The sequence below is a fragment of the Prunus persica genome, chromosome G6 (assembly GCF_000346465.2).
Source record: "Prunus persica cultivar Lovell chromosome G6, Prunus_persica_NCBIv2, whole genome shotgun sequence".
Lineage (NCBI taxonomy): Eukaryota > Viridiplantae > Streptophyta > Magnoliopsida > Rosales > Rosaceae > Prunus > Prunus persica.
Genome location: NC_034014.1, coordinates 24360735 through 24388276, shown reverse-complemented (window position 1 = coordinate 24388276; position 27542 = coordinate 24360735). Strand labels below are relative to the sequence as shown.

Genomic DNA, 27542 nt, shown 5'->3' with positions numbered 1-27542 from the left:
ATTTTCAATATGTTGTATATATTTTGTTAATATTGCTTGCATTTTCAATATTTTGTTAATATTGCTTGCATTTTGAATATGTTGTTAATATTTCTTGCATTTTCAATATTTTGTTAATATTGCTTGTATTTTTAATATGTTGTTAATATTTCTTGCATATCCAATATATTTTAAATATTTATTGCATTTTCATTTTTTTGTTCAATAGATGATTCAAGCACAAATGTGGTTCGGTGCAACCGGGGGTGGCAAAAAAAGTTTCACCCATCATGAATGTTGGGAGGTGGTGAAATTTTGCAAACGCTTCGTAATTATTCCAACGGGTCCGGAGGTTGTGTTAAACGAGACGCCACTCCGTGATTCAATGACATCGGATTCACCTCTTGATTCTCCTATGAGTCAAGACTCACCCATCGAAAAGGAGCCGAGGCCCATTGGCCGAAAGGCCGCGAAGGCAAAGAAGAAGGGTAATTCAAGCAATCAAAATTCACAATTTTTGGAGGAAATTGCAAGGCAAAACGGCATAAGAATAGAAATGGAGCAAAAACGCCAAGAGCACGAGTTGGCCCTTGATGCTGAGTTTGCACGTGAAAGGGAGTATTTGCGCAAAAAAGATATGGACAAGACAGATCGGGAAATCATGGCGATGGATACAAGTCATATGTCCCCTGAAACAAAACAATTTTGGAAGCTAGAACGAAGGGATGTTATGAGAAGAAGACTTTTCCGGGATGATGGGCCTAGCAACACGGATTGGTTAAATGATGGAAACCATTAAATTAGTTAGCATATCTGTTATGTATTTGTATTTTAGTTGTTTTCTATTAAAGTTGTTATAATTCATGTATTTTATTTTATTTGTAATTCATAATGACTTGTATTACATTTCATTATTTAATAAACAAAGCATTCAATAAATTACCTTTTTATTCAACATATTCCATACTTCAAACAAAACATAATAAAAATAAAATTAAAAGTACAAACAAGGCACAATAATAAAAATAAAAGTACAAACAAGGCACAATAAAAATAAAAACACAACCAAACCATACTAAATAAAACATAAGCAAAGCATCTATTCTCCATCATTAATCTTCATTGCCTTTCACCGCCCATAGATGCTCCATCAAGTGAAATTGACGCATTTCATGAATATACGAAGATTGCATCTCCGTATATCGATCTATCATTCGGGTCATCAAATGACCATCCCTCACCAACGGTTCCGGCTCAAACGGTTCTCCATTTGGCCCCATGGGCCTTTCATAAATTCGTGTCAAAGCCGTGTTCATTGGATCCGGTTCGTAGACCTCTAAAGCATCATAATCGTACTCATCCTCCACAATCATATTATGGAGGATGATGCAAGTCATCATAATGCTTCTGAGGATCTCCTCATCAAACATGCGGGCCGCACCTCGAATAATCAACCACCTGGCTTGAAGGATGCCAAAACACCTTTCGACATCTTTCCTGTATCCCTCTTGATATGTAGCAAATAATTTTTGCTTCTGGGATCGGGGATTTGGAATGGTTTTGACAAAAGTCGTCCACCTCGGGTAGATTCCATCAGCTAGGTAGTATCCTGTCTGGTATACTGTATTGTTGACTTCATAGGTGACATTGGGGCCCTGACCTCTCAATACATCGTTGAAGACGGGGGATTGACCCAGCACGTTGAGGTCATTTTGTGATCCTGCAACTCCGAAGAAGGCATGCCAAACCCATGTGTCGAAACCAGCAACCGCTTCAAGGATGATACTTTTTTGGCCTTTTCGATTTCCATAATCACCTTGCCAGGCAGTTGGGCAATTCTTTCATTGCCAATGCATGCAGTCGATGCTACCAATCATTCCAGGGAATCCTCGAGCTTCGGCTTTTTGCAGAAGCCGTTGGAGGTCCCTGGGAGTAGGTCTACGCAGGTAGTCCCTAGTGTACAGAGTTTCAACAGCTTGACAAAATCTTACCAAAGCCTCCAACGTAGTGGACTTCCCCATCCGGGCAATCTCATCCACCTGATCAGCAGATGCTCCATACGCCAACATTCGTATAACAGCTGTAAGCTTTTGCTCCGGAAGAAGCCCCAAAACCCCAGCAACATCACACTTTTGAACAAAGTATGCATCATAATTGCAAATATCATGCATGACTTTATTGAACAAATGAGGTTGCATTCTAAATCGCCTTCGAAAATCAACATCAGAGTACAAAGAAGTTGGGATAAAATAATCTTCCAAAAGATTCTTACCCCTAGAATGCCTATGTCTTTCCACATTCCGGCGGCGGCCGGCTTGTGAACTATGGCGGCGACCTTGGTTCTCTTCTTCTTCCAAAGCCACTGTTATGAGAACTTGCTCATCGACTTGTCTCTGCAACTCATTGACTTCATCTGCTCTACGGTTTCTCTCTTCTTTCTCTCTCTTGTCTCTCCAAGCATCTCCTAAATTCTTCCATTCAGAATGAATGAAGTATGAATTATAAACTCTCAGAAATGAAAATATAGAAAGATGTGGTGTGAGAGGTATGAGCTGAGACTCTGGTTTTATAGAAAAATTTGGCAAGATAGACATGCCACGTGGCTTGATTTTATTGGATGAAAATCATATCTGAAATTTGAACCCTAATTTGTATGAAATTCAAAATTTGAAATTCATCCGAAATTTGAACCCAAATTTATCTGAAATTTGAACCCAAATTTATCTGAAATTTGAATTTTGAAATTCATCCGAAATTTGAACCCAAATTTATCTGAAATTTGAATTTTGAAATTCATTCGAAATTTGAACCCAAAAATTTATCTGAAATTTGAACTTTGAAATTAATCCGAAATTTGAATCCAAATATCTTATCCGAAAATTTTATCTGATTATGAATAGTCTTGACACGTAGGAATCCGAAAATCTTATCTGAAAATATTACCCAAATTAATTATTTTCATTAAAAAATAGGAGGAAAAAACAAAAAAGTGAATAGTAATTGTCATGGCTAAGGGCAACGGGTGGAGAAACGATTTACTATTTGCAAGGGCAACCACTATTCACGTGAATAGTGCTTGCCCTAGCTCCACCCTTGCCATGGCTAAGGGCAAATGGATGGAGTTGCTCTAAGCACCAAAAAAGTCCTATGAGTCTTGGTGTACTTGCAGAGATAGTACTTGACCCAAAAGAACTAATTCAGGAAGCTTACAGCCCCAACCATTTGACCCAAAGAAAGAACAATCAGTTTATGGACCGTTTCTTCGAAATCACAGGCTTCATGAAATTGTGCTGTACACAATGCTTACAATTGGGCAGTATGAGATTCATCGAATCCAAACGGCTGGTGCTTTATCATGCATGGTGCGTTTGTGTTCCGAAATGTAATTCGCAATTTTCATGCATATATGGTGCTTTTGTCATATTTTTCGCATTGAACAAGTCCGCTGATCATGTCCAAGCCATTGGACAGGAGATATTTATGTGGACCGTCGTTGTAGCCCAACGGAATGGGGCTGGGCTGGCTGGTATACTTTCTGGTTTGCCTTGTTTGAACATGGTGGAGTTGTGTGGGAGATTGGAGAAATGAAAGTCAAAAGGCAGTGTTGGTTGTAGCACTAGTGAACATAGAGACAGAGGCTGTGATGGTGTTGATGTCAAGCTGGTGGATAGCGAGAATCAGATTTTGGGAAGTAAGATGAGGTAATTGATGAAATTGTGATTAAACTTTTCAACATATATTTGTTGGAGTTTTATAACTTTATATCATAATCTTGCGGGTAATTTATTTTTCCAATTTAAATTTGGAACTTATAAGAAATCTCAAAGCTTTCATCGCATTTCTTGCATTGACAAAGCCAGTGATCTCGTTTTGTTGTAGCCCAAGGGTATCGGGCTGGGATGGTTTCTATTTTGCCTTGGCTTAGGGTTTGAGGAAGGGATCTTTGAGTTTGGGAAGGGCGGGTCGAGCGGGTAGATCATGGGAGATAATAGGAAGATTGTGTTGGGATGGCAGAGGTGAAAATCAAACATAGTCAAGGGTTGTGGTGGTGTTGATGGCAATAGGTAAGACCAAAGAAAGAAAGACAGTTTTATTTTTGTTTAGATCACTCAAGAGTGTACAAATCCAATGTGAGGTAAAAGTAACCCCAAAATCCAATGTGAGGTTGTCACTTTTCTTCTGATCAAATCCAATGCACAAATATGTTAGCGATTAGCAAAAAAGTGGCAACAGTTATCATTTTGTCACCAATTTTGGTGATTGTTGTGGAGTTACTAAAGGCTTTAGTCACCAAAAAAGTCAAAAAAAAGTGACTAAAGCCTTTAATAACCCCTACAACAGTCACCAAAATTGATGACAAAATGGTGACTGTTGCCACATTTTTTTGTAGTGTTCAAATGTAGTCTCATCAAAAAACGTGGATTTTGACTTTGACAATAAGATAAGTAGAATGTGAAAAACAATATTTGCATACGAAACAAAACTAAGCAACACAAAACCTTATTTTACATATAATCTTAGAAAATATAAAGAAAACCCGTGAATTAATTCAAAGAAGACCCATGAAACCTCAACTAAACAGCTAAATTAATAGCGCCCCATAATCTAAATATATCAAGGGGTCCAATGGGGAGCAAGCTGTTTGTAGATGCCTAAATAAGTAAGATGCAAGACTCTATCTTTAGCACCAGTCCTATGATTCTTGGTGTGCTTGCAGAAATACTTCAACTCAGAAGTCTGACAGCACCCAAGCATTTGACCCAAAAACAAGAATAACCAATTGATGGACCGTTTCTTTGAAATCACAGGCTTCATGCAATTCCTCTGATCACAATGCTTGCAATCAGGCAATGCGGGATTCATCCAAACGGTTGGTGCTCTGTCATGCATGGAGCTTTTGTGTTCCGAAATGTAACTCGCAATCTCCGTGAACTTCTGCCTCAAATCATAAGAAATCTCATAGCTTTCGTCACACTTCTGGCATTGAACAAGGCCGCTGATCGTGCCGATGCGATTGGAATGGAGATATTCAAGACTGTGGACAGTAGCACGTTTTGGTGCAGCCCAAGGGAATGGAGCTTCTATGTATTCTGGTTTGCGCTGTTTGAGCATGGTGAGAGGCTGGCAGAGGCAGGAGGGTTTATGTGGGAGAGAGTTAATTTGTAGGGCTTGGTGTTGATGGGTTATATATGACGAGGGAAAGGGTTAGTAGATAATTTCATCTTTTTCATCAATTTCGAAGGTTTTTTTTTTTAGGTTTTAATTTGACCAGAGAAAGAAGGAAGACAGTTTTTCTTTCTGTTTAGAAGTGAGAAAAATAAGTAGTGGTCAATCGTAAGTGTTCTGATGAGAGTAAAATTCTACATTCAGAATGATAAACTTGTTAGATTTTTATGATACTGTGGTAAATCAGAAGTGTTCTGATGAGAGTAAAATTCTAAATGAAAAACTTGTTAAGATTGTTATGATATATGCTTGTACATATTTGAAGTTACAAGCATATTCTGATTGGCTACTCACAAGAATTTGGCCCAAAAGAATAGCCCATTAAGAGTCGGGGTTGTTAGGACCATACTAATTATTAAGTTGCTAATCATCACATCTTTTCACTTTCTTTTGCTTTAACATGTTTTTGGACAAAGAACTTGTAGTTCGAGTGGTTGTAAACACTCATGCACCCGAAATTCTGTGTTCGAATCCCTTCTCCTAATATCACTTATATCAAAACATAGAATAGTAAATTGCTCCCTTGGACACATCTTATGTTCAGCCATGTGCAACTGGAACCTCTTGCATGAGTCAAGATCAAATAATTGGTGTGGGCTTCAGAAGTTTTTGTTTGATATAGGGGTTACATATTAAGACCCATTTAGTAATATTCTTGTTTCTTTATATTTTTAAGTTAACAGAAGGAGGGAAGAAAAATAACAATTTGGATAACTAAATGTAAAAATGCCACCTACATTGGGAAAAAAAGTTGGGACATCTAGAGTTAACCGTTTTGATGAAAAAAGGGCGCCTTTACCTTAGTTGGTTTTACCTGGCTGCAACCAAGAATATGGTCCAGGAGCCGGCAAACCAACAATCAGATTTTTACTGTTTCCTAAGCAATATTTACAGCGCATAACAGTGGTAAAATACAGAACAAAATAGCTTTTAGGAAGCACAAGGACCTGCTGGCAGTATTAAACAAAAACATGGGGACTTGTTAAATAGAATAAAATGGGGAGGCCAGCCAAGCAGACTTTAAATTTGTAGGTTACTCTGAAAGACTCCACCTTTTTTCTTATAAGAAACAGAAAGCAAAGGTCCCAAACTCAAAGCAAACTAAAAAGAGTGAACCATAATATGATAATGATATGGATTCTATTCTACCACTCACTCAACTTCCTACCTAGTTCCTGCCAAGCAATACAGAATCTGGTTCCTCTCCACCCATGCTGCTAATAGTGCATTTACACTAAGATTAATTATTAATTAATTTAATTCATTCACATCCAAACCATACAGCTACAGTAGCCTACTCTCTCTCTCTCTCTCTCTTCAATTACCTGTTATATTATTTCTTGGCCTCTAGTTTGGTAGGACAAGCTGGTGAGGTAGATGATGCAGACACTGTTGGCCAAAATTGAGCATTCTTCACCTTTGAGACACTGGCAAGGACACTCAATGGGGTTACATCTCCACTGACAGTCACCTTCTTGGCTGCAAAGTCTATGTTGAAAGATGTCACTCCTGCTCACATAAATTGACAACAATAATATTAAGTTCATATATTTATGAGAATGACCATTAATTGGATTTTAAATTTACTGAATGAGTTCTTGATTATGACTCTTAGCATAGATAAAAAGGAGGCTATCTTGTTGAATTCCTCATCTTAATTTCAAGGAGCTAAACAATTACTGTATGGCAACAAAGCATAGGGGGTTACCTTCCATTCTAGATAGATGTTTTCTCAGTTTTCCTTCACAGCCTTTGCAGTGCAGGGACACCCTTAAGACTACAACCTGCAATCAAATCATACACTTTTTTTAAAATTTAATTTTACTCCTACACATACAGACAGCTGCTTATATGACATAAGGTGGCTATGATTTTAGATTAATTTTGAGAAAGAAAAAAGAGCAATGTGAACAAACCTGGTTGGAAGGAGGAGGTGGTGGTTGTGGTTTTGACAGAGATGAGGATGAGCCTGTTGAAGAATTATTGGCAGATTGATTTTCTTGATTCAGCACTGTAGCTGGGTTCTTTTTGTGCCCAACTGGAACCAATGCCAAAACTGGATCATAATCAGATAACCCATCAAAGTACACAGTGTCACTCAAAAGGTATCTGGAGGAGCCAGGAGGGGTGATGAGATCAATTGGGTTGGCAGAGCTCTTCGTAACACTCTCACTTGGAACAGAGGAGAATTTCTTAACATTATCAGCTGGCTTGGGATTAGAAGCACTGCTCTTCCTCTTCTGGTCATTTTCTTTTGTGGAGCTAAAAGAGGAGCTCTTCTTCTTGGTTTGGTGATGGTCAGTGCTTGGTCTTGATGATGAAGAGGGGGAGCTTTTCTTTTTGCTCTTTTGGAGTTGATGGTAAGCCTTGGGATTGATTGGTGACTGAGAAGAAGAGCATGGAGCAATGGGCAGAGTTCTGGTGCTTGTGCTTCTTCTTGCATCTTTGATAATGGGGTTGTGGCGGTCGATTGCTCTGCCACCAAGTTGAATGATTGATGAGGATGAGGAGGATGATGCTTGATCCATGCTCAAACATATGGCTGTTGAAGCTTGGGATGCACAGAAGATATCTATCCCCTTCATCTTCATTTTGATAATGATGACTCAGGGGAACTAGTGGTTTACAGAATCTGCATAAAAGAGGGGAGAGAGAGAGAGAGAGAGCTTTAGAGAGATGGTAGTTTAATATCTGCTTTTAAGCTTCAAGCTTACTCTTGCAGATAAAGGGGGAGATTTTGAAGAATCATAATAATATGGTTGTAGATTCCAAGCAAATTATATAGTAAAAAACTAGTTTAACTATATAATATACTACAAAAAAACAATATTGATGCAGATTATGGAGTTTTCATCCATAGTGAAATTTTCAGGACTCTGATTCTTACTATGCCAATGACTATTTGCCAAATTGGACTTTTGCAGTCGAACATTACTAGTTTGTCATTGACCAACCACAGTTCATGGGGCAGAACAAGTACAGAGGACTTAATGTTGAGATTGTGGTAAAGAAAACTTTACTTTTGCACAATATTGGTATTCCTGGATTAAATTGTATAAGGGTAAAATGAAAGTGGGGTAAGCTTTTAGCTCAACAGCAGCCTACCCAGAAAGTCATCTTTATGATCTGCAGCTAACTTTTCTGTGGATTCAATGGATGAAAATGATGTGTAGTAAGTGCCTTATTTCCTTTTCCAGTTATATTACAAGCCATAAATTTTTAACATTCTCACCTATCATTTGCTTATGAAAACACATGCAATTTAGACCTAAAACTGAGTCACATATAGCCTCAAAACTCGCAAGAAAAAAGTATCCACTCAAATTTGCTCAAATCCACCTCAAACTAAGTTAATTCGTACACACACTATCACGGTGCCATCAAAGTTAGTATTAAGCCTATTAGATGAAGTAAATTATGAGTGTCGGTTATTAGCTAAATATTTTTAAAAAAAATTGGGTGTTCCTTCATTGTGGTATATTTATTTATTTGAAGTAATTAAGAGGGTTGCATAAGATATTGCGGATGGTGCACTAAGACCAATATAAATGGTTATTTAATTAGGGCATTTGATAATGTTAATACTGTACTAAATATCATATGGGTGGTCAGGCTCAGGTGCATATTTTTGGCTTGGATAAGAGTGGAGCACGCACCCGTGACATTTCCTTAGGCTGCGTTCGGCCTTGAAAACTATATAATATAAACATAAATATATTATATCTGTAGGAAATTTAATTTATTATAAAAGCACATCCTGCAACTGCAAGTACATTAAATCCTGCTGGGCATGCATGGCCTACGAATTTATATTCACTATTTATTCACGCCTAGCAGCAGCTTGTCCCCAAAGATTTCAGTTTTTTGAAATTATCAGACCCAACGGCTTCCTCAGTTCCTCTGCTACTTCATATTGAAATTAAAATTACAGAAAAATAAAAATAAATACAAAAAAGGTATGAATAATTAAAGGAATTTAGGAAATGGACCTACTACCAAAAATGTTACCAAGAAACCAATCATACCATACCAGCAAGAAATGGAACAAAGATCTTTCCAGATGATATTTAGCATGCAATTATTTAGATTCCTGTGGAATAAATGCTGCCAGCAGATATTTTTTTATATAAAATAAAAATAAAAAATAAAATAAAAAAGAAGCCATTTGGAATTTTTCTTTCTTTTGTGAAGATGGGATAAGACCCAAAACCATTTGCAATTGCTCATGGAATCGGATGCTTCAATAAAATGACTTTCATCATTCATCTACTCCTTTCCTTTTCTTCCTTTATATCCCCTGCCTACCATGAACTTTCACCAATGCAGAGTCCCAATTCTAAACGTATCTTTCTTTTTTTGCTTTTTTTTTTCACTGTGTGTTATACCATGACCAAGTGTCTCTCCCACACTCAAACCACTTTGTTTGTCACCATGTTCTAAAAGATGTGGGGTTTTATTTTTTTACAAAGCAATATATATTCTAAACTACTCTAAATGTATGGAAAGGAGATTGAACTCAGGTGCACTGCGAGCATTTTGTCTTTACAAACTGACCTAATCCACATTTATGTGCAAGCTTTTCATAAGTAGAAGCATAAAAGGGTCTTTGGTGAAACTTGAGAGAATTTTATCTCTGTTTTCTTCAGCTTCAAGGAGTAGAGATTATATTTAGATATCATTATCTTTAAACAAAGGGCTTCCAAATGGCACATTGTATTGTGTTGCACGGCGGTGGAAATGGTGGGGATGTTAGAAGGTAGGCTTTCTTGCTTTAAGTTTGGTCAAAACTTTATTAGAAAATTATAGATGTGTGCTGTATGAAGAGAGCTTTTCATTCACTCAAAAAGATGAGATGGGGTTTGCAACTTTTCCCCTCTAGCAGCTATATATGGTCCCGGGACCAAGTGACCAAACCATGCATGGGCATGCATTGATCCCAACCTTACCTACCCATCATAAGAAAAGGCAACAAACAAAATTTTCTTGAATTTAGGTCGGCAAAGCTGTTGGGATTAAAGGGGTTTTATATATAAGATTTATGTTTTTCTTTGATATAAGCTATATTGGAAAAAGAGGATTCCAACACACACCTCAAGTACAAGAGTAACTGCTCTTAATTCTTGAGCTACAAGTCCTTTGTCGTGTATAGGAAATTAAAATAAAAGAATTTGATGAAGGCAAAGGAGTATAGTCATTCTTGCTAAACAAGTCAACAACAAAAACAGTTACCATCCTTTTCTTTAAGGGCAGCTCCAGCGCAAGGGTCCAGTCCGGGCAAAAGGCAGCCCCAGTCCCCAAAACTCCCTCCAGTGAGCATTTGTTCCCATAGGCATTTCATAAATTCTTGTCAATGTCGTGTTCATGGGATCGGGTTCGAACACCTCTAGAGCATCATAATCATACTCATCCTCCACAATCATGTTATGGAGGATGATGCAAGTCATCATAATGCTCTGAAGCACCTCCTCATCAAGCATACGAGCAACACCCCTAATAATTGCCCAACGAGCTTGTAAGATACCAAAACACCTTTCCACGTCTTTCCTATAACCTTCTTGAAAGGCAGCAAAAGCTTTTTTTCCTTCTCCAATTGAGGATTTGGAATTGTTTTGACGAATGTCATCCACCTTGGATAAATTCCGTCAGCTAGGTAGTACTCATCTGAGTATATAGTATTGTTGATTCGATACGTGATTTGGGGGGATGACTCTCAAGACATCATTAAATACTAGGGATTAACCAAGCACATTGGGGTCGTTTTGAGATCCGGCAACTCCGAAAAATGCATGCTAAACCCAAATGTCAAATGATGCAACGGCCTCCAGAATTATACTTTTTTGGCCCTTCCTATTCCTATAATCTCCTTGACAAGCAGTTGGGCAATTCTTCCACTACTAGTGTATGCAGTCGATGCTTTCAATCATGCCTGGGAAATCTCGAGCCTCGGCTTTTTCTAGAAGCCTTCGAAGGGCCCTAGGCGTAGGTTTGCGGAGGTAATCCCTCGTGTAGAGATTTTCTATTACATCACAAAATTTGACCAAGCACTCTAGAATAGTTGAATTTCCCTATCCTAGCAATCTCATCCACCTGGTCTGCAGATGCCCCAACCGCAAATATCCGCAAAGCAGCTGTAAGTTTTGGCTCCAGAAGAAGACCCAAAACCCCAACAGCATTGTACTTCTAAACGAAGTATGTGTCGTAATTGCAAACATCATGCATGATTTTTTGGAACAAATGGGGCAGCATTCTATATCTCTCTCAAAAATAAGAAACATGAATGAATTTGGGATAAAGTAATCTTCCAAGAGATTATTACCCCGAGAGTGCTATGTTTGTCCACGTTCGGGGCACGATGACGGTGGTGTTTCCTTAATTGATTGAGCATACCCACCACTAAAACAACTTCTTCCTCCTTTTCATCCAACTCACAATCATCTTCAGCATTTATGCACCTGATTTCTTCATCTTCTAGTTGTTGCCTCTTAACACCCTTCTTAAGTTAGACATTGAGAGTAGAATGTGTTTGGTAAAATGTGAAAAATGAAAGGATAGAGAAGATATGGTGTGAGAGGTCTGAGTTGAGGGTGTAGTTTTATAGAGGGATTTATAAGATAGAGATGCACATTGCGCAATTTTATATGGTAAAAATCTTATCTAAAATATGATATTATAATTTTATAATAAATATCGACACGTGACAATTGAGAATCTTATCCGAAAATCTTATCTGAAATTTGAGATCTGAATGTTATTACAAAATATGAACACGTGGCAACCAAAAATCTTATCTAAAAATATAATTCAAAAATTTTATCCAAAAATATTATCTGAAATTTTAAGTTATAATTTTATAATAAATAACGGCACGTGACAATTGAAAAACTTATCATAATTAATGGTTTAAGTATAAAAAATAGAAAATAAATTAAAGTAAATAGTAATTGCCCTTATCCTTTGGGATGGAAACAAAAAAAGACAAGACAAACATTGTCTTGCCTTTGCCCTTTGAGGTGGAGGTGCTCTAATACCAAATGTTATCAACTTTACCACACCCACCAAATGCGAGAGGTGATTTTCCTTCCAAATTACCAAAAAATTGTCAAAAAAATAAAATAAATGAAGATACAACCTTGCACCACCACAATGTGTGCCATAAACGGTGGTAAAAAAAATGCCATCAAAATCTAATGACTGTAAACTTTGCTCTAAACAAGCACCGTGGATAACCAGATACATCTTCCTACAGTGGCTTTTTGATTGAATTTCCAAGTAATGTAAAAGGACGACAATAATAAACGAATCGATAAGATACAGTCATTCTTCACACTATACATACTGGTTCTCCGCATTCTTAATTAATGGCTTTTCCTTCGTCTTCGTTTAAAATGCGATTCTGGAAATCGCTCACCATAAGAGGCAGTCCCTCCCTCAAGGACACCTTTGGCTCCCAGTTCAATAGCTCCTTTGCTTTGCTAATGTCAGGTTTCCTCTTATGTGGATCATCAGCAGTATTTGGTCTGAATTCTATTGTCGCACTTGAATCAATTGTTTCTTTGACAACCTGTTCATCAGGAAGAAGTGAAAATTGCAGAAGGCCAGTGTAGAATTGCTCTTCATTTGCAAGCATAAAAATCACTCAAGAATATCAAACTCTTATCAGCTTCTGGATATCGGGACGAAAAAAAGGATAAAAAAGAGCAAAATCACTACAAAAAAAAATTAAAAGAATTACCATCCAAGCACCTTGGAGCATTTTCTGATGTCTAAATGGAGTGTATGAAAAACATTAAAATTATGGTAAGGAGGAAAAGGCAAACCTCAGCAAGCTCTAGCATGGTGAACTCCCCTGGATTACCCAGGTTGAACGGCCCCACATGTTCACCGTCCATCAATGCCACCAGTCCATTGACCTATCATTAAAAGAAAGTGTTATTAGATCATCCACCGCATCAATTAACTAATTAAAGCAGTTTCAATCAAAAGCCCCTTTGAGTTCAAAGGCAGACAAAAAGGATATAATGGGCTTTCAGTTCATCTTCTAACTGATTCTAGAATTTGCTGACAATAATGAGACCTATTGTGCCAGGAGTACAATGTAAATATTTCGAGGTCCCGGAAGAAAATGTGGCAAAGATGCAGAATATGCATAAGTAATATGGCATGTGCTAAAGTTCCAATGAAAGAACTGCATATTGAAACTGCAGAAAGTCTAGCATACCAAATCAGAGACATATTGGAAGCTTCGTGTTTGTTTACCATCACCGTACACAGTCAATGGTTGTCTGCGGATAGCCTACACAGGTAGCCCCACAACAGTTAGAAAAGCACAACAATGATAATCACATTAGGAAACATCCCAGTAGTCATGAGTTATTAATAGCAGAAATCTAAAAACCACTTTAAAAGAAAAAGGTAGTATTAAACATTAACCTGAGCAACAAAATTGCTGACAACACGCCCATCATCCAAACACATACGCGGACCATAAGTGTTGAAAATTCGAGCAATACGGACCTGAAAACAGGAAGCCTTATGTGAGTCTGACAAGCTAATGGTGGAAACCAACCCAAATCCTATCTTACTTTGAACTACAGTAGTTATAGCTTCTCCATGATAGGAAAGGATTTCAAAAGCATTTGGATGAGACAATGTTCTAAACTCAAGCCTGGAAAAACAATGATTTGTATACCTCAGCCAAGGATCGATTAAAAGTGAAACAGGTCAAGGATGACCATTGGCACTACCAGTGAATAAAATAAATTTTTTTGAGATTACTGTCTATGAGGTGGTTTTAGGTGGAACTCTATGTGGCGTGTAACAAAATTTATAAATAAATAAATTTGGTCAAGTGAATAAATGGTAGAGCCCTAATTACGGTTCCAATTATAGAGGTGAATAGGGTCCCATCCCAAATAACGCAAGATATGTAAAAAGCAGATCCAATTAAAGTTCAAACAACTATACATGGCCCAAATAACAAAATTCACTTGCTAATGCGAAAATTGGGCATTACCATAAAGTTCAAGCAACCATACAAGGAAAACCCAAGTAATAAATTTCACTTGGCTACTTGCAACCCCTAATTTTACAAATTTCTAACGTCGTGTAGCTTCTTGGCAGCTTCAAAACTATGTCATATCTAAAAGGTACTATGAATTTAAAAGGTCCATTGAATCAACATTTAAAATGACAACTAAAGTATAAAGCAGAATAGTTTGCCGGGGAAAAAATGACTATAAAGAAGATTATGTTAAGATAAATAAATAAAACTGACCAGGTCGTAAAAAGTCTAATGTACCTATAAGGGAAAAAATGGAGGGCAGGTGCCACTAAATTGAAGAAATCATGCAGTTTCTCAAGATTAAACTAATCCTATGATCTTACTGCCATTTTAAAGAATGACGTTAACATTTTACATCTGCATGCCTATCAATCCAGGCATCAAATTATGGATTCCCCGATAGCACATTTACAACTGCATATCAGAACCAATGTTTCAGTTACCTCGACATCTGCACCTCGATGATAATCCATTGCCAATGTCTCTGCTGTCCTCTTTCCTTCATCATAACAGCTCCTCTCACCTGCTCATTTGCAAGCATACACACAGAGACAAATATATATAAACATATTAAGCAAGCAACAAAATGCATTATACACAAACATTTTAAAGACATAAACGTCTAACATATAAACACACCTATAGGATTTACATTTCCCCAGTAAGTCTCCTTCTGAGGATGCTCCAGGGGGTCCCCATACACCTCACTCGTACTGGTGAGCAAAAACCTTGCCCCAATTCGCTTGGCAAGTCCCAGCATATTAAGAGTACCCATCACATTGGTCTTGTAATCACAGTCAAGGACCTCAAAAATTCAAAATCCTTTTCTTTTCTTTTTTCAAAATTCAACCCAAAAAAGCAAACAAAACTAAACAAAAACAACCCAAATGCCAAAATTCAATCAAAACCATAAAGAAAGAGTGATCATAAACACTAAGAACGAACATGATTGAATAAAAAGGATATAATGGTCTTGACTGGGTTATACTTATAATGAACAGGGGAGGCAGGGCAGGCCAAGTGGTAGATCTGATCGACCTCCAGCAGAATCGGCTCAACGACGTCATGCCTAATGAGCTCGAACCTTGGGTTCCCAAAATGGTGCACCAGATTATCCTTCCTCCCGGTAAAGAAATTATCAATCACAATCACGTCGTTGCCCCTGTCAAGGAGCTTGTCAACAAGATGAGACCCAACGAACCCAGCACCGCCGGTGACGACAATTCGGAGCCTCCGCTTGCCGAGCCCGACGGGGACCCGACCCACCTTTGCATGGGTGGGCTTGGGGACGAGGTCATGGGCGGTGGAGAAGGATCTGGAGATGGAGGTGGTGGGGTTGTTGGGGTCAGATGGGCCGAGTCGGTAAAGGGTGGGCTGGAGGATGAAGAAGGTGGAGCCGATGAGAATGCCGACGAGGATGAAGAGGAGCCTCTGTTCTTTGAAGAGGTAGTTGATGGATCTGGGGAGAGATCGAGGGTGTTTGAGAGCCTTGGGAGAGTAGGTTGAGGCTAGGTTTGATGGGATCTCTTCGTCCCTCCTTTGATTCACGCTCGCTTGCTTGTGCAATTGCTTCATGCTTGAGAAATTGAGATTGGGATTGTCCTCTCTGTCACTTCTTTTTGTTTGGGTTTTGAGAATAAGACAGAGACTTTCAGGTGGAGCTGAGAAATGGGTGGTTGTTGTTGTTGAAGGTTGAAGAAGGTAGTGAAGCAGTATGCTGAAGCTAAATTTGATTGTGGGTGGTGCAATTAATCAATCAAATCATGGTGATGAGGTTGGAAGGTCTGTTTCTGAAGAAGAAGAAGAAGTTGTTAACTTATGGGGAAAATAAATATGATTATGTAGTAAATGATGATGAGATGGGGGTTTGCTTTGAGTAATTAGGAAGGGAAGCGATTTGCTTGGACTGGACCCGCTTCAGCGAACGCGCGTTTTGTTGTGAAAATTTTATGGTACGGACTAGCTTGCGAGCGTGTAGTGGAACTTTTCAAGTCACAATACTAATGTTCCCAGTACACATTTTAAGGAGAAAAACTCGAAAGTGCTTTTGGATTATAAAAAACGCAATGCTGTTTTTAGATAAGTATTTATACAAACGCAGTGTGTGTTTATAGATCATAAAAAGCATTTTTTTATTTATCGATATTCTATTTTAAGGGGAGGAGAGAATTCTATTCTAAAGGGAGCGGGCACCCACCAAGGGGATTCGAACTGGTGTCATAGAGTTTGCAAACAAAGACATCAACTACTAAGGTAAACACCCACTATCCATTGAAAAAAAAAACAAACAAACAATCAATTTTGTTGAATTGCACCAAACATGAGAGGATGGGCCTTCCACAAAATCGGGAAGAGGACACATTCAAGGCCCATTAGATAAAATGGACTTTAAATTGGAGTCCAACAAGGAGGCGAACTTTCCTTGTTATATTGCATTGGGTCCAAAAGGGAGGGAAAAAAGATTTATGAAAAAACGAAATGCGACCACAGTGGGAGTCGAACCCACGACCTTTTGATCCGAAGTCAAACGCGCTAATCCACTGCGCTATGCGGTCAAGTTGTTAGTGTCGTAGCTCTTATTATATATAACCATGCTACTCGTTTAGACCTGATCAGGTCTAGAAGTGCACCTAATACCGAGTTGATTGTTCTTCTTGCTTGCTATAGCTCATGCATACATAGATCTTTTATATAATTGACCCCCCAAAAAAGAAATTTAACAGTTTTTTTTTTTTTTTTAAATTTTATGTGCAGCTTTTGATTCTTGGTAAAACTCTGATTTTTTTTTTTTTTTTTTTAGAATCAGATCATAACATTGCATTAAGAAGCAAGTATAACATCATTAGCAAGAATGGGAGACAACCATTCAGGTCCATCTTCCATCCAAACTATAAGGTCCGAAATAGAAAGTGCAAAACGTGCAAGGCTATCAGCCGCACGATTACAAGTACGAGGTCAAAACTGACCAAAACAACTATGAAATGAATTAGCCAAAACCTGAATTTCATTTACTAAAACTCCTTCATAGCCCAAATCTACATCACATTGGAAAGCCATATGGTATTGATACTTGTGCATCTGACTCTAATTGTATATGTTGCAACCCCAAGTCCATAGCAAGTTGTAAGCCGAATCTGATTGCGAATAACATTCAGCAGCACGATTAGCCGAATCTAATATTTACGTATATTGATTTGTTTCATAATTCGGTTTGTACTACATTATAATGTTGAGTTCAAACCAATTATTATGATTCCATTTCGTTTTATTGCATCAACTGTAATATTAGCCTCTCAATATATATATATATATATATTCAAAACCAACGTAATCAATCTCTCTAATAAGGTTGTGTATGCCGTGCATTAATTGAGTTTTCAGGAAATTTCTCAACTCCATCTCTACTAGTAGTGCTTGCTATCAATGATCAATTCGGATCGCCTTCAATTTATAATTTTTGTTGAATTTCTTGGGGTTGTCAAAATCTCAAGGTCATAACTCCTTCAAATTATAGGGCTTTATCACTTTGCAATTCAATTGCACAAGACTTGGACCAAATCCTCTATATGGTATGGGGACCTTCCAAAGGCCAACAGTTATTTTAATTGCATTTAAGTGTAAGATACACACACATATATATAGATATCAAGTTGAGTCACTTCATTATTCCTCATTAATTCATTAATGGCGAATACTTGGTAGGCACCGCCCGAATGTATCAAATCACAATGATCAAATTAAATGTCTGATATGTATATAATAGCGTCTTTTACATTTCTAAACTATCTGTTTTTCAATTTACTCATGGAGAAGCAAATAGTGTTGCACACTGACTTGCTCGATTTGATCTGTATATTGTGGACAACTTTACTTAGTTTGAGATGCCCCCTGATCTTATTCAGGACGTCATATTATGTGATTTGTTAAGTCAGGGTCAGGCGTGTTGCTCCTCCCGTTGTAACTTTTTGTTTTATCAATTAAGTTTCCCTCGTTTCGTTGAGGTTCTCTCAAAAAACTATCACGATAGTTGGTCTAATTATTATTTCAGTTAATTTAGCACTCTTCTTTATAGATAGTCAATTTTGTACATATTATTAAATTTGATGCATTTTTATCTAAATTGTGGTCCAAAAAGTCACATGAATGAGATGTGAAGTTGATTAAGAGGGTTTACTAATTATTCAAATGATTGGTCCCCTTTCCCTCAAGTATAATGGTAGAGATCAAGTCTGAATGCATTATTTTTTTATTTATAATTAATATCAGATTATGTATAATTAGAGCATATCATTGTTGGAAATGGCCGTACATATACATTTGATGAGAAGAATGTGACAAATATTAGGGAACTGAAAGTCATTTTTATGTTGAATTTTCGTGACACATGAAAAGTTTCAATCACATCGCCATCGAATCCAAATTTTTCATCACAAATTTCAATATCACATCGCCTTCGAATCCAAATTAATCTTCATAAATTTCAATATAATGTACCACTTTTAATTTACGTGTACGGATGAGAGAGTAAACCGTCGAAGAAAAAGCTAAGCAGACAAGAAGAAATCCTTTCCCTCAGACCACATTAGCACTTGAGCTCAGAACATTTTTGGGAGAAGAAAGACTCACAAGGGGCGAGGTGCGTCTAGAAAGGAAAAGTTTTATAAGGGCTTACACCTCAGCCTATTGGCGGCCTGCCCAATGTTAGCATTCAGATCGATTCTCATCCCTGGCCCTGAAAGGTGGACACTGCCCATGGAAAAACTTATCAAAACAATTAATTACTTCAAATCTTAAGAAAGCGAAACTAATTGAGTTGTTGGTTTCAAATTCTTGCTATAGCTCATTCGTACTTAAACAATTATTTTATATAATTGACCCCTCACAAAGGAAATTTAACAGTTTTTTTTAAAGTTCATGTGCAGCTTTTGATTCTCGGTAAAACTCAGGTTTTTATGTATATTGATCTCGTTTTATAGTTCGATTTGAACTATATTATAGAGTTGAATTCAAACCAGTTATTATGAGTTACACTACTCTATTTAATTTAATCAATCCAGTATAGCATTTATAAGTTCACCAAACAAAGGTTTTTGAAAATTAGTTAAATCTAACTGAAATTAGTTACTTAATCTCGTGCATGGGATAAAGTTGGTCTAGCTTGTTAATAACTTGCTGTCCAGAAAGTCAAATATACGCATGGAACATTCCCTTGCGTGCATGTCGAGACTTCCTCTGGGGAGAAGCTCTGCATTCGAACTACAAATACATGGACTTTGACATGTATCCATCGCTTAATAGCAGTGTGTGGTGTGCGGTGGTTGATTATATACTATGATCTTAGACTTTGTTGGCCATCCTATATATGAAAGCTTGTAAATTAAGTATATAGTTATAGCTACCACTTTTCTCCTCCATTTATCTTCAACGCCCTTTTTCCTCTGCTACGAATGACCATATACTGTGCATCATTTTGTCAAAGATTGCATAATAGATTTCAATCAACCACCTATAAGAGTACTTCCACCCTTATAAGTAAGAGCAAGGTAAGGATTGTCACTATTTATGTGAATAGTGGCAGCCCTTGCAATTTTGTTTCCATCCCTATGGGTAAGGACAAGGGCAATTACTGTTCACATGAGATATGAGAAGATCAATTTGTGTAGAATTTTGGTATGGAAAGTAAAGAATATGACTACGTATTTATAATATATAAAAATTCTGAATTTTTTAGTTTTTGTTTTTCAATTTTTTTGTTATTTAAATTGGTTATTTACGTCATTATGACATTAGCATTGCGTTATTTTGCCCACGCAAAAGCACTGGATGGACTTGCTTGTGGCCTTGCCTTGGTGGGTTCCACCCGTTGCCCATGCTTGCCGTTGTGCACTGGAGCCGTTCTCGGACATAGGCCCTGTCCTACCCGAGCAAAAGGCCTTGCGGTAGACTTGCTCTAATACCTCGCTGAATTACTATGACGGAGCCAGGAATTGAGGTTAAGGGGGTCATTTTACAAAATATAAATACAAAAATAAAGAGAATGAAAGTATAAACACCACAGATTCTTGTAGAGCTTCTTGAAAATGAGAGTGAAATGACTTGAGAGAGAGAGAGAGAGAGAGAGAGAGAGGGAGGGAGAGAGAGAGTTGCTACATGGCTCCGCCATTAGCTATCATCGATTCTTTTCTACAACATCCGTAGAATAGATAATGTGCATCGATATTGTCAAAAATGCATTGATAATGTGTCATTACTTTTTGTGGAAACAAAGATAAAATTTTCATTAGCCCTTAACGAGAAGATCGACGTCTCATTGCTTTTCAGAAGTAGGCCCCCGCACTTAGTCTAAAGACAACGAAAAAACAGACAATCAGACACAAAAAATGCTAAATAGATAAAATTATAAGACTTTGAGTAACAATATGTGAAAACGGTTAAAAAGTCACGTCCCTTTTTGAAAATGACTCCAACCTAAGGGGGTGAAGGGTATCGAAACGAATAAACACTGTGATGTTTACTTACAATCCAACAGCGAAATCCTTCACGGTTTCGCTCTGCCTTTCACACAAATACTTATAATTAGGGTTTAATTAATTACAATTATACAAATATAAGCAACTTGCATTGCATGCGCGTTGAAAGACTTAGCAGTTACCGTCTTTACTGGCATTGGCACATCAAGCCGTCTAAAAAGACCTAGCTTAAAACTGAGATTTAATATATTTCAGTCCACACAGATTTAATAGGACAGCGGATTTCTACCGCTTTGAGTTCATATGCAAATTAAACAGAGGCAAATTATTTTTCGACTCTCCCCAACTCAGTCAAACACAAACGGACGCGTCGCAATACCATGGAGACTCTCACCAAGTCAGTCATGGTGATCAACGGTTTGTTTCCATCTGTCCCAATACGCAAAGGAAAGAAGTTTCAACATACAGAGATTGAGATGGAGTGCAAGCCACAGAAAATTAAATAATCTACGGCTTAAAAAAAAAAAAAAAAAAAAGGTAAAAGTTCGACTCCCGTCTTTTTATTTATCTAAATTAAGAAGGATTTAGATTATCAAACATGTTAAGACTGATTAAAGATTATCTATCACTCCCCTACCGTTGTGTTTGTCTTTCTAGAAGGCAAGAAGGAATATTTTGATATTAGATTGGGTTATATTCCATGAGCTTAGATTAATTTAATCTCAGGCCCCCAAAGAACTTAATAGACCAAGAAAGATTTCTATAGCTTAGTATAATTATATGTGAAGGATCTCTATGTTTAATTTGTGTATATATGTTGTATAAGTATAGGTACTCTATATATCAAAACAAGTTTTTTTTTTTTCTTCACAATATTAGAACTGTACCTTACTTAAATACTATATGGAAGAAAAATACCACTAAATCAGAACGAGTAGATGATAATAAATAAAATATCCGACTTAATTCTGTCTAATACATACATTAAGCCAAGAGTTACAAAAATAAACTAATTTGTATAATATTCATGTAGTCTTTACAAATCACTCAAAGCACGCGTCGAGACTCTCTCTTCTCTTTTCAAGCCCTAGATCTTCTTAGGATACCAAATCTCAATTATTATTTTCCTAAATTTGCATGCAATACGCGTACTCTTTAACTTTAATTAATTCACTGGTGATTCCCCCGCTTCCCCAACTGAACTTATGTCCCAAATATTTGTTCGTTTCTCTCCAAATACAAACGAGTTATTTGTAAACCATGTGCTTTAATCCTAATTAAATTAAATTAAATTAAAATTTCTTATCGATCGTCTAGAATCCGTACATAATGGAAATCGGCAATAATAATTGATAAATATTCACCGTTGGATGACATATATATATATATATATATCTTCTTGTATGACATGGAAATAAAGGAATAAATATCAACCTCATTATACTTGCAGTGATCAATCACTTTGATCCATGCATTGTACGGACATTATTAGGAGCCAAACGACACCACTGGATACAAAAAACGCAACATTGCATGCATGTCATGACATGAAATCGCGTGTGACCAGAGAATAATAAAGAAATATATATGCCAATTAATGTCAGTCCATGTAAATTAATATTTATTTCATAATAAGAATGTATATAATATTAAAGTATATAATTAACTGGTTTTGTTGTGCATGATGCATAATAATCACCACGTGCCGGACGAGAATGATTCTTCATATAGAAGTTTCTATTTATTGTTTATTTTCTGTTTAATTTTGTTGGACAGCTGCAACTTGCAATGCATGCACCCGCGCTTTTCGTGGGGTGAACAAAACTTGACTATGGAAAAAAAGTGAACCTATACATATATTTATTACGTGTATGATCAAATTGTCTATTAAATTAAATTTTCAATTTTAGTTATCATTGGTTTGTAGACCAAGACGGACTTGGTTATTTTTGTCCAAATAATACTACTCGGCCACGGATAAAAGTTTGTATATTCTAAATACACCAGTTGGTTCGTGTACCATTCAATACACATGGGACATATGAAAATATTTTATTTTTATATCCTATGTGTATTGGAGAATATTTTAACATGTCTCGTGTGTACCAACCAGCTTATATATCCATAACATACAAAAATTATTCTTGACCATGGGTTCGAAATAATGATGCAACTAGGAATGGTAGTGTCAAATAAATTAATTACATATTGGAGATGACATATGGACATGGAAAAATTGCTTGTCCTAGCAATATTATTTTGGATCCCATTCCACAGTATCCACCATAGTTTATATAAGATGGTATAAAGTGGGAATTATTAACTAATAATAATTCTGAAGACTAATCTCATTTAATCATTAAAAGCAGATTATTTAAACCTTCCATGGCATACCATCTGCTTTAGGTCTCGCGAGAAAAAAGTTTTCCAAACATTCGAGAAGGGGCATATGTTTGTAACAACTTATAATTCTAGTGATAAAACAACATATACATTTTTACTCTAATGGTACTTCTTTAATTAAATTTATACTTAGTTTTGTTTTGTTGATTTTCAAAGTCGGAATCAGAAAATTTTTAATAAGTGGGCTAGCTAAAGTTATTAGTTTAAAATCTAATGACCATTTTTTTTTTAGGGGCACTTAATGTTTCTATAGTTTTATAGAAATAAAAATATACACTGGAATACAATAGTAAAAGGTAAGTTAAAATCATGAGTGTTTATTAAGAGATTATGTTTCTTAATTGAACAAATAAATGTAATATATTTTAATTTAAAAAAAGGCTAGCCCAGCCCTCTATCTAGTTCCGTCAGTGCAAAGTTAAGAAGGGGAGTGGAGAACTCACACACACTAATACCATGGGGACTTAAACTCAGAACTACTTGGAAGCACAACAAAAGAAAGACCTAGACCAATCCAACTCAAGATAGATTGTTTGCTTCATAAGTCATCTTGCTTTTCTTTTTCAAATGATTTGGTCTTTTTGTTTCGTCCTCCACAAACTTTCTGAACTTGTTCTTAAGTTTTGAATTTGTCTGAAATGAAGGAATAATGATACGTATCGGACTTTCCTCGAATTTTATGCACTCCAATTCACTATTTTCTTCCTCTAAATCATTTTGGAGAAAACGTCATGCCTTATACAGATTATTATGTTAAGGGCTTCTGATATGATATATTCGCTTACGTCCCATACGTATGTGAGTGATTCTAAAGGTTCCTTTTTCAACATCAACTACCCCACTAAACACCCAAAACTCAGGGTCAGCCACACTAAACTAGTAAGATAATAATATTATATTACTTTTCTTGTTAATTAAGCAGGCAAACAAACGAAAAGCAAACATTAATTGCTGATTCTTTTTCTTAATTAATATAATCTTATGTTTAACTTGTACCGTTCGTAGTCTCTCTCCTGATTTATTTGAATAATTTGTGTCTTTATTGCGACCGAGCAGGCTAAGCTACCTCCTTTGCTCACAGTCTGAAATTGTCGTTTAATTTGTCAATGGGACGCGTCACGGTCAAATACGTGCCTTCTTTTTATATGACTCTCTCCAGTTTTAAAGTCAAAACTCACGTTCTCCTTCTCCAAGCAACGGCGTCGTTCCTCCATCTCCCTCTATATATACCCCCTCCCACTCACCAGTCCCAACCAAAAAACCAAGCCACTCCCTCCAAATCCCACGCACAACAACATAGCCACCAATTTTCTCGAGAAACAAACAGAAAGTAGAGAGCTCAGACCTCAGAGAAAATCTAATCCAATCCAGTACTAATTATCTTAAAATTGAAAATGCCAAAAAAAGGAATGAGGAGCCTGTGCTTTCACTCCAAATCGCCGTCGTTCGCCGCCTACTCTTCTTCCCCTTCTAGACCCTCCTCCGTCTCATTCCCAACCCCACGGCGTGTCCCCGTAACGAACTTCACCGACGCAATGATCGAGGATATCATCGGGAACGCCGCCGTTTTGGTCATGAAGTGGAACCCGGAGACTTCGACATACGCCAAGGTCACCTCTCTCTTCTACGAGAGCAAAAGGGAAGCGCAGCAGTTTATCAGGTGCGTGACGGAGCTTCAGAAGGCCATGCACTTCCTCGTATCGGAGGACCCCACCTCCGAGAAAATAGTACACGCGCAGAGCCTCATGGAGATCGCAATGAAGCGGTTGCAGAAAGAGTTCTACCAGATCCTATCCATGAACCGAGCCCATTTAGACCCGGAATCGGTCTCGACCAGGTCCAGATCCTCCGTCACGTCTGCCCGGTCCAGCACCTCCGATTACGACGACGGCGGCGCAACCACAGACGACGACGTGCGATTCGCCGGGGAATCCATCTCCGAAGTCGAGCAAGTCTCGTCGGTCGCCATGGCCGACTTGAAATCCATAGCCGAGTGTATGATCTCCTCCGGCTACGCCAAAGAGTGCGTTCACATCTACAAGATTATCAGAAAATCGATCATCGACGAGGGAATGTACAAGCTAGGAGTTGAGAGATTGAGCTCTTCGCAGATCCACAAGATGGACAAGGAGGTTCTGGATCTGAGAATCAGGAGCTGGTTGAATGCGGTGAAGATGTCAATCTCCACGCTCTTCAAAGGAGAGCAAATCCTGTGCGATCACGTGTTCGCATCCTCCGCCTCCATCAGAGAGTCTTGCTTCACGCACATATCTCGTGAAGCCGCGACTTTACTCTTCGGCTTCCCTCAAGTTCTCGTCGCGAAGAGCAAGAAAAGCTCGTCGTCTCTAGACGTGTTTCGTCTTCTCGATATGTACACTTCGATCTCCGAGGCCTGGCCGGAGATCGACTCCATCTTCTCTTTCGAGTCCACCGCTGCCGTCCGATCTCAGGCGCTCAACTCGCTCATTAAACTCAGCGAGTCGGTCAGATCAATGCTCTCCGATTTTGAGTCGACGATCCAGAAAGACTCGTCGAAATCGGTCGCTCACGGAGGCGGCGTCCACGATCTCACTCTCCGCGTGATGAATTACCTCTCTCTCCTTACAGACTACAGCAACGTCCTCGTCGACATTGTCACCGACTGGCCTCCGCCGGCGAAATCGTCGCTTCCAGAATCGTACTTCGACAGCCCCCACTCTGAAGACGGTCAGGCGCCGGTGATCTCCCTCCGCATGGCCTGGCTCCTACTCGTCCTCCTCTGCAAGCTCGACGACAAGGCAAAGCACTACAAGGACGTTTCGCTCTCGTACCTCTTCTTAGCGAACAATCTCCAGTACATGATCTCGAAAGTCCGTACATCGAATCTCCAGTACCTTCTCGGCGAGGACTGGATATCGAAGCACGAAACAAAGGTGAGGCAATTTGCAGAAAACTACGAGGGGTTGGCGTGGGGGAAAGTTTTCGCTTCATTGCCCGAAAATCTAACGGCCGAGATTTCTCCCGAGGAAGCGAGACTGATCTTCCGAAACTTCAATTTCAGCTTCGAGGAAGCGCATCGGAAACAGAGGACGAGTGTCGTACTGGACGGGAAACTCCGAGAAGAGATGCAGGTGTCCATAGCGAAAAAGCTGGTGTCGGCTTACAGGGAGTTTTACGACGCCCATAGGCTGACGGTTGGGGGCGGGAGAAACGTGGCGTTGTATGTCAGATTTGCCCCTGAAGATGTTGAAAATCACTTGTCGGACCTGTTTTTCGGGGCCATGGACTTGGATGGTTCGTCGTCTCATCGGCGGAGTTCGTTGAGACTTTAGAGCTACATCTGAGGTGTTTTGCGGCGACTTTTTTGAATTTACTCGCCGGGTTTTTGTTTGTGTGTAGAAAAGCGCGAATACGTCAAACAGTTGGAATAAGTTAGTTGTGTAACGACTTTTTGAAGGACACTGTTACTTGTACTTATACAATCACCCCTGTATTTCTGTAAATTCAAATTTTGCCCCATATGTTCATATATATATATACTCCTTTCACATTTTTCTTTTTTTATAACAAAGAAGTTCCACGACACATTCCTTGATCAATATAAATAAACACGTAATTACTTGTAAACTACGTATTTATTCACCTTATACGTTTTGCGTGGGTCAAAGTACCATATCTATGACGTCCATATTATAATTCGTCTCATATTCACTCTTTATTATTATAATCCATTTAGCTTAATGAAAAAGTCTAACATAATGATATAATATTATTAACAAATATGTATGCTAAGTGCTACATGTAAATCATAGTTTACCAGGCCAACCGTGGGGCTCTCATGTCTTGGTTGATGGAACTTCACTTTGATTGTGACCCCAAAAAGGCTGGTCCGCCTAACTTCCTTGGGTTTAGTTGTTAAAACGATGTACACCTTTTCTTCCTTATTTGAAATTACGGTTGTTGGTAGCTGATGGATTTTGTTATAGAGAGACCGAATATTTGCATAGAGGATCCGGATAGTTATTTGAACTAGTTAACTATCGCCTAAAACGAGTAAGACGATGAGCAACTTCATTAGCCTTGCGTCGAATATGAGTAAATACATTCGAGTAATCTGGTGTGCAACATTTGTATTTGTGTCTTCAATTACAAAAAAAAAACTTACTTGTAACAGAGATAACACTGTTTTGCTATTCCCTTCCCAGTACACAATGATATGTGGAAAAATTATTATGTGTGTCATTATGTTATTGGTTGAGATAACAAAAAGTGATATTCCCGTTGTATTTTCTCCATGTATATGTCCAATAGCCTCAATTAATTTTAAATAGTAATTAATTAAGTAGGAGAAAAACCTCAGCCACTAATTATGAGAAATGCTGAAAAACTTTGAAGTGTTGACAAAAACATATAACCACATAATC

General features: G+C 37.9%; 3 protein-coding genes and 1 non-coding gene across 5 annotated transcripts; 1 reads left to right on the top strand and 3 right to left on the bottom strand.

Annotated features, from left to right (window-relative positions):
- On the bottom strand, positions 5921–8155 carry LOC18772210 (protein SODIUM POTASSIUM ROOT DEFECTIVE 1). Its single transcript, XM_007205556.2, has 4 exons — positions 8093–8155; positions 7122–7837; positions 6914–6989; positions 5921–6714 (listed from the first exon to the last, which is right to left on the bottom strand). The coding sequence occupies exons 2-4, from the start codon at positions 7794–7796 to the stop codon at positions 6539–6541; spliced, it is 927 nt and encodes a 308-aa protein (XP_007205618.2). The 5' UTR covers positions 7797–7837; positions 8093–8155; the 3' UTR covers positions 5921–6538.
- LOC18774929 (UDP-glucuronic acid decarboxylase 1) lies at positions 12238–16291 on the bottom strand. 2 transcript variants are annotated; one of them, XM_020565436.1, is made up of 7 exons: positions 15233–16291; positions 14906–15053; positions 14710–14789; positions 13636–13719; positions 13424–13498; positions 13023–13115; positions 12238–12766 (listed from the first exon to the last, which is right to left on the bottom strand). In XM_020565436.1, exons 1-7 carry the CDS (start codon positions 15839–15841, stop codon positions 12557–12559), a joined length of 1299 nt encoding a protein of 432 aa, XP_020421025.1. In that variant the 5' UTR covers positions 15842–16291; the 3' UTR covers positions 12238–12556. The 2 variants fall into 2 exon arrangements, with proteins under 2 accessions (XP_020421025.1, XP_020421026.1); XM_020565437.1 differs by lacking the exon at positions 12238–12766 and adding an exon at positions 12773–12911 and having other exon boundaries at positions 15233–16270.
- TRNAR-UCG lies at positions 16748–16821 on the bottom strand. The gene has a single exon. It is a non-coding gene; the product is annotated as a tRNA-Arg (tRNA).
- Positions 24223–26669, top strand: LOC18772354 (exocyst complex component EXO70A1). The gene has a single exon (XM_007207980.2). It carries the CDS (start codon positions 24534–24536, stop codon positions 26448–26450), a length of 1917 nt encoding a protein of 638 aa, XP_007208042.1. The 5' UTR covers positions 24223–24533; the 3' UTR covers positions 26451–26669.

What these genes read in the sequence shown, in the direction of transcription:
- LOC18772210 (XM_007205556.2), bottom strand. Translation starts at nt 7,796, where the DNA reads ATGAAGATGAAGGGGATAGATATCTTCTGTGCATCCCAAGCTTCAACA. An exon ending in CACCTCCTCCTTCCAACCAG is followed by an intron (nt 6,990 to 7,121) that starts GTTTGTTCACAT and finishes ATTTGATTGCAG; the next exon opens with GTTGTAGTCTTAAGGGTGTC. An exon ending in ACATCTATCTAGAATGGAAG is followed by an intron (nt 6,715 to 6,913) that starts GTAACCCCCTAT and finishes TTATGTGAGCAG; the next exon opens with GAGTGACATCTTTCAACATA.
- LOC18774929 (XM_020565436.1), bottom strand. Translation starts at nt 15,841, where the DNA reads ATGAAGCAATTGCACAAGCAAGCGAGCGTGAATCAAAGGAGGGACGAA. An exon ending in GGGAAATGTAAATCCTATAG is followed by an intron (nt 14,790 to 14,905) that starts GTGTGTTTATAT and finishes GCAAATGAGCAG; the next exon opens with GTGAGAGGAGCTGTTATGAT. An exon ending in TCAGCAATTTTGTTGCTCAG is followed by an intron (nt 13,499 to 13,635) that starts GTTAATGTTTAA and finishes CTACCTGTGTAG; the next exon opens with GCTATCCGCAGACAACCATT.
- LOC18772354 (XM_007207980.2), top strand. Translation starts at nt 24,534, where the DNA reads ATGCCAAAAAAAGGAATGAGGAGCCTGTGCTTTCACTCCAAATCGCCG.